Source organism: Hemibagrus wyckioides, linkage group LG16, assembly GCF_019097595.1.
Source record: "Hemibagrus wyckioides isolate EC202008001 linkage group LG16, SWU_Hwy_1.0, whole genome shotgun sequence".
Taxonomy (NCBI): Eukaryota; Metazoa; Chordata; class Actinopteri; order Siluriformes; family Bagridae; genus Hemibagrus; species Hemibagrus wyckioides.
Genome location: NC_080725.1, coordinates 18,665,573 through 18,678,530, shown reverse-complemented (window position 1 = coordinate 18,678,530; position 12,958 = coordinate 18,665,573). Strand labels below are relative to the sequence as shown.

Here is a 12,958-nt window from a genome sequence, read left to right as displayed (position 1 = left end):
TCTGTATGATCTTTAGAATACGATTTAGTAGAACTGAGAGGCCAGTTACCTGTAGTGAGGTTAATGTCAGTGATACTGAAGTCCATTTCTATTTCGGTTAAATTGGTTGTCTCCAAACTGTTCCACAAATCATACTGGAAAGGTAACTCCATCTCAAACTCAATCAGATAATCAGCTGAGAGAAAGGTGAAAATAGGTCATTACACAAAAAATAAATAACTAAATAAATAAATCATCATCATCATTTAAGTCAAGTAACACTGGTTAGAATTTTATGGTAGTTATTGGGGTAGTTTTACCTGGGAAGGTGTCTGATGGACATGTAGAGTTATCTGTGAAGTAAAGCATTACCATAATCACAAAGTACCAATAAATAGTTTCACAAACTCTTTTCTTAGAAAACCTTATCATGAGAACTTTATGTTGCATGTCATACATACTCAGCTCACTGATTGGTTGGCAGAAGTGTCCATCATTTGGAAGAGAGTTGATGCAGCCACATGAGGAATTGGTGACGTTATTACAAGGTACATATAGTGTACACTTTTCACACGGCCAGAAATACTGATCCTCACACCTGCACTGATATTCAGTACCATTCAAACTGCACACTGTGGATTGAAAGCAGACTGATGTTTGTATACTATTTTAAAGACTTTTCAAACCATTTACATTAGAAAATATTGATGACTTGTTATGAAAGGGTCAGCAAAGCAAACTTTAAAAGTATTAGCGTCACATTTCACATAGTGTAATGCACAAAAAATTCCCTCTTCACATCATAATATAGTAATAACATAATATAGTTTGAATACTTCTTATCATAGTGTATTTTGGGATGATGGATGGTCAACCATCTACCTAATCCTGTATCAAATTTGATTGTGTAAATAAATTTTTTTAAACAACGGTAGCTCAGACAATAGTTCTACCTAGAACATAAATTATTACGCCACATGTTCAGATGATATGTCGTGGTTAATATAGTAACAGCTCCTCCACAAGGACTTGTATGGCAGACATTCCACATAATTTAAGGTTAATAATAAACAGATTAATTAACATCCAAAAATAAACTTGTGAGGCAAAAAAAGCATGAAACTTTCTGTAAACAATCTTTACATTGTGTCATTAAATGTTTCACGGGTTCTCTTCTAACCTATTGCTGAAAACATATTATATGACCAGATCACTAGTTTCCAGTTTGGCTTAGGAACTATTTTAATTTCTGTGCTAACAAAACACATATCTCAAAATATGGTTCTCCATAATATCAAACCAATCAAACGTATAATGCTTTTTCAAGATTGTACAGAAAGAAGAATGTCACAGACATGCACAAACTGTCCCACCATCTCTCAGGGTAAGAGGTAGGTATATGTCAAGAGTCTTTTTCTAGACATCCAAAAAGCTGAGTTACTGGCTTCAAATGACAGATGTAGACCTACCTCTTACTGAAACACTTCAACTAGCCCTTATTTTCCCTGTTTGTTTTATGTATTGTTGTATCAATTTAATAAAAAAAAATCCTTTTTAGGCTGATGGTATCCTAAGTCTGTAATCTATTTAACCAGTGTTAATGTATTCATTGATAGACTGCACTTTTGTATGTCACTCTGGATAAGGGTGTCTGCCAAATGCCATAAATGTAAATGTAAATCACATTATTGTCTTGGACTGCTGGACAGTTCCCTGCCAAAACACCAGAGGGCGGTCTGGCAGGATTTCTTTAAGTTCCCATGTGCTTCTCTTTATGTTGTGTTTGCAGATGGGAGCATAAAGAAACCCTGCCAGACCACTCTCTGGTGTTCTGGCAGGGAACTGTCCAGCAGTCCATGACAATTATGATAACAGATAAAGAATTCTTGTACAATGTGTGTGTGTGTGTGTGTGTGTGTGTATCAGGCAGAATATCTTGCAATGTAATTCCAGCTGGGTTTAGGGATCCTTCTCTAGTAGTCTCTAATCACATCTAAGCCAGTTCTCACTGTGTCAAACAATAGCTTAGATTAAGATACCTTTATAATTAAGAACTTAAATGTAAAAGTTTTGTTATTTTCGAACAGAGCTTACCTGTTGTAATGTTCATGCTATCAATTTCTGTGGTATTGTCTATTTGAATAGCGCTGGTGGACTCCAGTAACGATCTGATTTGTTCCAAATAAATGGCTTGTGACACATTCACCTCTATGATTATAATGTATTCTAGTATATCCGTGCTCACTGGAAATAAAAATGTGATTTTGGTTACTTAAGTGACAGATAGAGAAATAAAATAGAGATATAAATGCAATATATAGATTTGATTTAAAATCATATAGCAGAATTTAAACATACTGTAACTCTAATGAATTTTTATTTACCATCTCGTTTTTCCCTTTTGTAGCCATCTGTGTCGCTAAACTGAATTTTGAGGGGGGAAAAGTCATTAATTAGGCAAAGCGGCTTAATCACTGTTACTTTAATATTATGTCTAATATTTAGATTTATCCCAATCATATATTATAATATGTAAAATAACTTTTAGTACTTGTAAATCTTAGTTCTTGTAAAATTCTTCTGGTTAAAAAATAAATAAATAAATAAATAAATAAATAAATAAATAAATAAAAATTGTCAAATTACATTTCATTTTGAAATTTTGCAACTTGATAGTGACTGGATTACTGCTTGTATCTACTTAACTCATATTTTAGAAGTTTTTTTTTTGTTGTTGTTGTTGTTGTGGTTGTGTTTGGAATTTACCTCCAATAGCATGTCTGAAAATTCAAGTCCTTGTGATTTCACCAACTGCACATAAATGAGCAGAATGGCAACAAATCCCAGGAAACATTCCGACCGTTTCCCTGTAAAATAAACATAAGAAATTGAAAGGTTGAAGAAAAATGACCTTCTGCCATTGGCTTACTGTTTAAGGAAACAGTAAATGGACGAGAAAAACACTGAAACTATATGCATACCTCAGGCTTCATTAATTTTATTATAGAGCTTAACTTGAACATGTGTTAACTGTTCAAGGAACTGTGTTAACAGTGTTCAGAGATCTGAAAGTAAATGTGCTAAACAAACATCAAAATGGTGTGGGACTCAGTAGAAGTTAGTTTTCGGTATTGACTTGTACCTACCTTAAAAACAATGTTTGTGTTGTGTTGTCTGTTCTTTCTACATAGATAAAGGTTCTGAAGAAATAATTCCTTCTTCAAGAAAGCTTCTGTTCTTTCAAGATGCAACCAAATCATTGGTGCAAGACAAGAATGAAACCATCTAATTAAAGTAAAGAATTTGACGGTTTTTGATCTCTATCCTATGGTCTCATTTTCATTTGGACTTGATTTTGACTCCCACAGGTTTGCCTCTATCTCAGCTAGCCCTGATCTTGGACTTGACAAAGGCAGTCTTGCCTACAACACTAGGTATACTACTACTAGTACTACTACTAAGAAAGTCTGGTGTTCTTTCACATTCCACAATCATTCCAGTAGTTGGAATGAACTCTAAATTGTCCCTCAGTCTGATTGTTTGTGTTCATGGTATTCTACATTTAATTAGTGTCCATCTGAAAATTAATCCTGCCTATAGAAACCATTCATTTCTATTACCAGACAGACTTGTACTTCATTTCATTTACTGTCTATAAAAATAGTTTTGGTCTTAATATCAGTCCGTCTTTTATTTGAACACAACCTTGACTTAACCCCCTTAATACACATGTATATGTTTTGAACTATATTTCCAGTTAAAAAGCAGCAGCTTCTATTTCACTGAGTCTCAGTAGATTTCATGACAAGGGGTAGCATGTGGTGACAAAGCATCAATGTGTTTGTGTATCACCACTGTGATCACAGGTTTTATCAGAGCAGTACAGACTAATGTCACGATTCACAAATATTCTGCCTCCAACACCCAGCATATGGCCGACTAGTAAAACCAGACTCAGGACCCAACACAGATTAACATCAGTAATGCTGCTTGGCAAGATATCTCTGCGAAAGGTAAATACTGGCCGAGTGGAACACCAGCAAAATCTGAATTTCCATTTAGACTCAGTGGACGATATATCTGGTCATTCTATTCTCACAAACTAACTATATGGTCTCTAGTGTTAGAGGTTCAGTAATCACTGTAACAGTCACATTTTACACAATTTTATCACACATTAATCAATTAATAGAATATTAATTATCTTTTAGACTGTTAACTAGCCTCAGATTATTTGTTGTCTAGTCAAGAGGTTATTTGTTCAGTTATACAGATATACTACTCCCAACCAAAATATTATAGTTTCTATCAAAATTACCTGAGCAAATCTTGAATAAATATTTTAGCTAGTTGTTCAGGCAGTTAAGGCTTAATTAATTGATGTCAAGATGTTTACCACACATATTTTTAACCTTAAAACAATTCAGGATATCAACCAAACTAGAGAAGTGAAAAAGAGTAATGTATTACTGCACTCTGTACTTAATCTTATACAAATTCTTTGTTGTGAAAATGGGCACAAAGTCATACTGACAACATCATAGTATGTGAAATGTTTAATTTTTTCTGATGTTTAGTCAAATAGGTTTGTTCTGTATGTTTTTGACCTCTGTTTAAGACCCAGCTTATTACTGATAGTGTTACTAAACACCACAAATGACAAACAAAATATTATTCAGTAACAGAAGCTTAATGAGAAAGATATGTTTGAACCTGCTGATGGGACATTGGGCTTTCAAGGGTTAATACATTTATAGTGAAACTGTCAAATATAGTAGAACATTGTTAAAACATGTTTAAAATATGGTTAGACTGGCTGACGGTAGATCATGCCTTAAATTATTATTTTTACACATTTATTATCCAATTTCACGACTGTCTACCATCCAGCCGAAATACTTGAGGATGACACACCACATAATTTAATATCAAAGATCATGTGGTAATTTTACTATACTTCCTTCCTCAGTGTTCAAAAACAATCAGACCTGTTGACAATTAGGGTTGTCGTTCAAACTACTGGAAGGTTTTTATGAAGTAAGAGAACACCAGACTTTCCTAGTAGTAGTAGTAGTAGTAGTAGTAGTAGTAGTATTCCTAGGGTTGTAGTCAAGGCTGCTTTTGTCAATTCCACAGCCAGGACTAGTTAAGATGGAGTCAAAACCGAGGGGGTCAAGTCAAGATCAAGTCCAAATGAAAACAAGACCAAAACATAGAGACTAAAAATCATCAAATTTGTTTCTGAGGCCAAGTCTCTAAACTAGTTTGCTTCATTCATACATTTCACCAATGAGTAGACTGTTTTCTAAAAGAAGGAATTATTTCTTGTGAAACTTTGTACATGTGAAAAGAAAAGACAATACAAGCAATATTTTTAAAAACGCTTGGATGAGGCCAAAACAGCATTTAATGAAAATGAGTCCAAGTACAAATTCCAATACTCCAAGTTATAAAGTCAGATTTGAAACAGAAAGTATCTTGAGACCGGACTTGAGTCCCATAGACCTAAGTGCAGCGTGTTCTGATTTGTGTTTACCCCACTGTACCTTTGGGTCTCCAATCTGCATACCTGTCTTGACAGATACTAGTCAAGTGGAACAGTGTTATAATCCAAAATACCATCTAGATTCAGCAGTCAGTTAACCTTGTGGTGATACACACAAATTTGAACTTTGGACACAAACTTAAACTTCAGGCTTGACAAATGATATAGTCTTGAGCTAAGGCCATTTTCATGCTCTTATCTCAAACACATTTTTGTCATTTTTGGCTTTTTGCCAGACAACTCACAAGTTTTCCTAGGTTCCTTTCTTAACCCCAACTACCCATCACCTTTCAGGCTTAAATGGTTAAAAAGAGCTTTTACTCCAAAATAAATAAAGCAAACATTTAAGCTGGACTTTTCTTAAAGAAGATCTCTGACTAAAGTTATGTTTATTGTTATACACCTGATCAGATTAACTATATTTATTGCAAAAATGACTTTAAAACGATTTTAATTGGTTTTCAATAGAAGAAACTCTTTAGATCAAAAGAAAGTGTAAAAAATAATTTTTTTTTGTTTTTGATCAGAAAGGTATTATAACTTAAAAAGTCTGACATATTTATTTCTACATACACTTTAAATGCAACGTCTTCTTTCTAGCAATATTTAGTAGCAATTTGTAGCAATACTAAATGATTAGTATTGTTGCATTCATAAAATATATGACTTACCTTTATTAGACATGATGCTCACAGTTTTTGGACTTCAGCTGGTATCACTTTGGTGTCTCTTGGTGCAAAGAACTACTGAGCACATTCCTGAAGACATTCATAATCAGTAAAACAACTTTCACTTACTTCACAGATTTTTATTTTAAGTATTACATCATTAAAAATAACAATAATATGTTTTTACCTAAAAGATACTTTTAAACCAAAGCTCTCTTTTTAATGAAGGAAAACATCCATGTCACAAGTGAACCTGTTGCATTATACACTACTGCATTCCTTCTGAATTTCTCTGTGTATCTGCCTTTGCTTAAAAACATTCCCAGAGCCAATTAATTTTCTACTATGCTGGCACAGAATCCTCTAGTCCAACTTAAATTGCAGACCTATTTCTAGACATTACAGTACATATATCATTTTAAGTTTAAAACAGTCTTCTTCTGAAGCTAAATTATCAACTAATAATGAGAATGTAATGTTTGAAATGTGGTGTAAAAGCATCTAAAATCAGACTGAGTAATTTAATATTTAATTCATAATCATCTGATAATAAGGGATAAATTTGCACATATTTAAGATATTTTCGATTCACCATTTTCACAGTGAAGGTTAAGGGTGTTAAGTCCTGCTTATTCTGATATATGGTATTTAGAAAGAAAATTTAGCATAACATGGAAAAAAATATACAGGAAAACAGATGAGGATATCATGCTATCTGCATCAAACTCTGAGAAGCTTGATGAGGGAACCAATGAGGGAACCAAGGAGCAAACAGCATTCGAATTGCCACCACATTTTGTGATGTTCGAAAAGCTCCTGGAGGTGATCACAGTTGCTAAGCTTAGCTTAGTTTGGCATGATGAAAGGTTAGTATTGTCCAAAATGAGCTTGACAATCTCTGACTAACTTCACGCCACCTTCCACCTCCATGCAGGCATCTCCCATTTTTTTCCCTACCTCCACTCTGAGGTGTCGAGGTTGTGGAATAATCCTTTTTCTGCCTGACTGTTCTCATCAGCCACTACTGACTATTCAGCCATTGATGAACAGAGGTATGCGGTGATGCCTAGGGTTGAAGAGACACTTTCAGTCTATCTCTCCCCTTCATTGGCTACATGGAGAAAATCTGCATGTTGGGCCACATCTGCCTTATAGTACAAAGGTATAGAAGGGGAATTATTACTAATCACACTATGATGAGTGAGTCTGTTACCAGGGAGTTTCAGGGAGTTTTTCCTTGGCACTGTCACCACAGGTTTGCAAATCAAGGAAAAACGTATACATTTAAAATGTATTTCCTGCATTTACATACTGCTATAAAGCTGCTTTGATGGACTATCCATTGTTAAATGTACAAATTAAACTGCATCGAATTTCATTTATGTATAGATTTGATGTCAGAGTCATAATGTTTCAGCTGTTTACTATTAAGACAGATTTGTGAATTTAGCTGTCAATCTAATAATTAACATTACTGAAATGATAGATATTTCTAAGGAATACATGACACAGCTGTGATATGTTTATATAAAGCATTAATTTACTGACATTTTGTAAAACAAAAATTCACATTTCTCTGTCTAAGTTATTTAGGATTCTATCACCTTATTAAAATTCACCCACTTTCCTCACGTCGGCACGTCAGTATAATTTAAATCAATTTCAACGTTACTTCAAGAATTACATCATAATTGTGCATAATAAGAGAGTCTCCCTATTCCACATACAGTGAAACCTTGACTTACGAGTGAATCAACTGACAAGTTTTCCGAGATACGAGCCGAGATCTGAGTTACGAGCGAGCGAGCTTATGCCACCCGCCACTTGGTAGCCCAGCGAGCATTCAGTTCACGTGGTTATCTCTCCAGGTCGTGTGTTGGCGCTGTGTAACGACACTTCATCACCCATTATCAAAACATTTTGAAAGGGAGGAAGAAACAAACCTCCTTGGAGAGGTTTTTATTGAAACGCCCTGCAAGTGAAAGCGAGGAAAGTGTGGCGAAAAAGGCAAAAGTCAGTGAAGAAGATGATTAAGTGAAGTGAAAAAAAAATGTAAAAAAGTAGCAATTAAGTTTAGCGATAAAGTGTAGCATAGTGTGTAAGTTAAATTTTACCAATTAATTGTAGCATTAAGTGTGTAGCGAGTAAGTTAAGTTAAGCGATAGAGCACGAAATAAAAAACTCCGCCAATTTCCTCCACCTCCGCTAGCATCTTCGTCTGATCTTCAACATAAATACACTTAATAAAACCAGTTTATTTCTTTACATTCTCTTTTATTATGTATTATTATTTTTTTATACATTAATTGTTATTTATAAAGTATATTTTTCTTATTTAAAAACTGTGTAACAAAACGTAACAAAAAAAATTGGTGTGGTTTTTGGGGGGCTGGAACGAATTAATAGCATTTCTGTTCATTTTAATGGAGAAATTTTATTTGATATACGAGCAAATTGAGTTACAAGCTTGGTCACAGAACGAATTAAACTCGTAAGTCAAGGTATTAAAAATAAAAAATTACAAATTACTTTTTTTAACTCATTGTATTATGAATTTAGTTAGTTTTCATTTACTTAACCAACATATTTGATACATAACAACATAGCATTATTTTATTATTATTATTAAAATTTGATTATTTTTCTTTACCTTTACCATAATTACTTTAATATTTTAAATATATTCTTAACACAATATAATATAGCTAGAAATCAATAAAAGTGAAAAGAGGATGGTAAAGGATATTTCTTTTATTTATACATTCTAGAATATATATTATTACATTCTATAAGAGCAATACTTTTATTTATCATTAAAAACAACACTAACGCATTCTTTGTTCTACTGAAAGGTATATAAAAAGAACACAGTGGTAACTATATCATGAAATGTTTGGTTTTTAGGTCTTACCTTGACTCCAGCCAGCCCACTGGCATGACTAAAAATGAGCAGGTTTCATATCTCACAGTTAACCACACAGATGCCTTTTCATTAGTCTTTGAATACTTGCCAGACCAGTTTGGAGTCAACTTTTTCCGCATTCTCATGCTCTCCACACTGTTTAATGATTACATAAAATGTTAAGGCTGATTTTAGGGATCATAGTCTTTCATGCAATGTAGGAGGGTGGTTAATTTTTTTCAGATTTCAGCAGTGTGACTGGAAAAATTTTCGTAAATAAAGTAAGAACTTTGACTACATTGTTAGAATGGATTTCTTTTCACCAGTGGCCTACAAACAGAAATGGATAACTACCATCCACTACCAGCCACTACCATGGATAAAGATGTGACCTGTTCTGGATGTAAAGATGATGAGAACATTGGCAAATCCCTAGGAATTCTCTAATCTGCCTACAAACGATGACACTGATGGTTACATATCCACCACAGTGCTAGCCATCATCTGTGCTGAGACAAGACAATGGTTGGACAGAATTATTGATCAAGATCTGAAAGACAACTGCAATGGCTGTACGATTGATCACCAAAGTCAACTCCAACACTCGTGCTTGTTTGATTCTGATGAGTACTATCTACACTTGAGCTCTAACAGATTGATGGAAAAGCTATTTAAACCATAGATGAAATACATGGTGGCTAGGATGAAAATTGTGCGGTATCAAGCACACTCCATCCCTGGAAAAATTCAAGCAATCACTGTGGCCACCCTTTGTGATTGGCAAGACAGGCCTTACATCAAAACTGTTCTGAGTGAGCCTATAAAAAAAACCAAAGGAAATTTGCAGCAACCAGGTATATGAAGACTCTGTGGACTACTGGGAAACTTCAAAGCATGCCACATCGATTCTGACTCTGAGAAAGGTATAAAGCCTGGGATTACCACCACTCTCCAATAAATTGTTTAACTGAGAGTCAATGACTCAAGTATTTTTACTAATTACCTTCCTTTCAATAAAGAAGTTGTTTTTCGACAAGAAATGTTCATGAGCAAAGTGTGAGATTTTACTATAACTTGGGAATCTTCATGCGATGTGAAGACACAGAGGTTTCCTTTCCACACTTATGTGCAAAAAAGTTTTATCCTTTGTGTATGCTGAACCTTTTGATTTGAAAACTGGTCATGTATTATGCATCTTAACCAATGTATCTGACATTTGTCTTTTAAAATTTACGTAGAAAGGAAAATGTTGCTAAAGTCTTTGGTTACCTGACTGAATATTTGATGCATAAAAATGTTTCTTATGCAATAAACCTTTCTTATGCAATAAGTGTTCTGAAATTAAATCAATAATCAATATGTACATTTGACCATTATTTTTCCGATACTCCAAAATGACTGAACGATTGATGAAGAACATATATTATACACCATCATACCCATCATTTGCAAAGAGCTATTGTTGAGGAAGTGGGTAAAAGAGTTAACTGACTAGCACAGCAAGATGTGTATACTCTACATAAACTGTGTTGGTGCACTGGAACACAGAACAGGACAAAGACAGGAAGAAGGTTCAACAAAAAGCCTTTACTGAATTTTAAAGCAGTCAATGGAGGTTTCACTGGCACTAGTCATAGTGGGGTTTGTGGCAGGAGCTGGAGCTAGAGGCATTGGCAGTCTGGATGTGTCTATAAGGAAAGCCCCAAAGCAGAGCATGTGGGATCCATAAGCAGATTTACAGTATTTTAAAAAACAAGCAATCCATATCGTAATCCGAAAGGCAGGGTCAAATAACAGAGCAAAAAAAAACAAACCATGAAGACAAAACACTCAGGCAATCAAATCCGAAAAATCACAAATACGCAAATAGAAAATGAGAAGGAAATAGTATGGCTTGGTAATGAACTTAAGAGAACAACACTTCACAAGTTGGGGTGCACGTGGCTTAAATGTCCGTAGAAAACCGGAAGCAGATTAACACAGAAGTGGGTTAGAACTCGGGCAAGGGTTCCCTCTGGCGGTTTGCTGGGGATGTAGAATGTCACAATGTTACAAAGCCTCCCTCTCTTAGAACACCTTCTGGTGTTCTACGTTGTGGTCTGACAGCTTGCCAGGGTGTAGACTGTGAAACTCCTCAGTGAGTGATGGATCTAGGATGTCAGCGGCTTGGATCCATGACTGTTCTTCAGGGCTGTACCCACCACCAGATATTCAAGCCAGCTCCTACAGGAGTCTGGAGTCTAGCAGTGAGTGTACCAGGTAGGCGGGGGAGCCTTGGATGTCTAGGGGAAGGGGTTCTGTGGTGGTGTGTTTCTGGCTGGGGACATTGTGAGCTGGTTTGAGCAGGGAAACATTGAATGGAGGGGAGATACGGTAGGTCAGTGGGAGTTGTAGTCAATATTTGACTGGATTAATATGTCGGGTGACCTTGAACTGATCAATAAATCTTGGGCTTAACTTGCAACATGGGAGTTTCAACCTGAGGTGGTGGGTAGAGAGCCATACTCATTCGGTAAGGGTATCTAGAGCTGTTGGCTTGGATGCATTGTTGGCATACTGCCCATTGAGGACATACGTGTATGGTCTCCCAGACAGCTTGGCATCGCTGTATCAAGTCACTGAGAGCTGGCACGTTAGAGTGTTCGGTAACTACCCGAATGGTGGTGTAACCACTTAAACTGGGTAGATCAGTGATGAAGTCCACTGAGAGGTGGAACCACAGTCATTGAGGAATAAGCAGTGGCTCTCCTGCCAGGAGTTAGTGGTTAGCTTTGGCTTGGGCACTAATTTGGCAGGTTTTGACATGTGTTTCCACATCTTTAAAAAGTGAAGGCAACCAGAAAGCATTTTGGACCAGGGTTGTATTTTGCCATATATCTGGGTGGCCCAAGCTGGTCGCTATGTGGGTCCACTGAATCACCTGCTGACGTACCCTAGTGGGGAAGTATTGCTTATCAGGAGGGCACCCAGGTGGTGGAGGTTCAGACTGTTTGGCTCATCATAATTCTATCATTAAATTCCACTGGATCGGGGCAAGCACAATAGATGGTGGTAAGATGGTTTCTGGGCCTGTAGGTTGGTATATAGGGTCATGGTATTTGGATCAATAAGTCACAGTGAAAAGAAATCGAGTGAAGAACTGTGCCCACCTAGCTTGGCATGGGTTGAGTCATTTGGTGTGTTTTATGTGCTCAAAATTTTTGTGGTCTTCAGTTTACTGAATGCTGCTTCAGAAGCTTCAGTCCACTTTTCTTTGGGCTGCCCGCAGGAGGGAGGTGATGGGTGCAGCTACCGCACTGAAGTTCCTAATGAAATGGCGGTAGAAATTAGCAAACCCCAGGAAGCGCTGAAGTTCCTTAACATTCTGGGGTAGAGGCCACTCAGTCACTGCCTTGACCTTGCTTTGATCCATCTCCACTCCACCTTGTGAAATGGCATAGCAGAGAAATGTGATGGTATCCCTGTGGAACTCACACTTTTCCACTTTCACATACAGCTGGTGCTGAGCAAGGTGTGAGAGGACATGGAGAATGTGTTCTTCCATGGTGGTGGAGTAAATCAGGATATTGTCAATGTAGGTGATCACATAATGGTTGCGCATGTCTTTGAAGATCTCATTGATGAAAGATTGGAAGACAGCTGGAGCATTGGTTAATCCGTATTGCATCACTAGATACTCAAAATGCCCCCAGGTGGTGTGAAAGTCTGTTTTCCATTCATCTCCCTCCCTGATGCGTATGAGGTTATAACCACTCCTTAAGGCTAGTTTAGTAGAGAGACGTGCTTTGTGCAGCTGTTCTAGTCCTGCCGAGACCAAGGGAAGGGGAAACAGGTAACGGCCCGTGATAGCATTCAGGCCCCGAA

General features: G+C 36.4%; 1 protein-coding gene across 1 annotated transcript in view; it reads right to left on the bottom strand.

The window, feature by feature from the left end:
• LOC131366727 (adhesion G protein-coupled receptor F5-like) overlaps nucleotides 1-9,190 on the bottom strand; it is a 28,750-nt gene extending 19,560 nt beyond the window's left edge. Inside the window, exons 1-8 of the mRNA XM_058411431.1 lie at nucleotides 9,104-9,190; nucleotides 6,196-6,282; nucleotides 2,746-2,846; nucleotides 2,364-2,403; nucleotides 2,074-2,223; nucleotides 441-611; nucleotides 300-332; nucleotides 50-175 (exon numbers count right to left, since the gene is read on the bottom strand). Of these exons, the coding sequence (XP_058267414.1) occupies nucleotides 50-175; nucleotides 300-332; nucleotides 441-611; nucleotides 2,074-2,223; nucleotides 2,364-2,403; nucleotides 2,746-2,846; nucleotides 6,196-6,208 (634 nt within the window). The 5' untranslated portion in view covers nucleotides 6,209-6,282; nucleotides 9,104-9,190. The remainder of the gene's footprint in view (nucleotides 1-49; nucleotides 176-299; nucleotides 333-440; nucleotides 612-2,073; nucleotides 2,224-2,363; nucleotides 2,404-2,745; nucleotides 2,847-6,195; nucleotides 6,283-9,103) is intronic.
• Nucleotides 9,191-12,958: the final 3,768 nt, after the last annotated feature.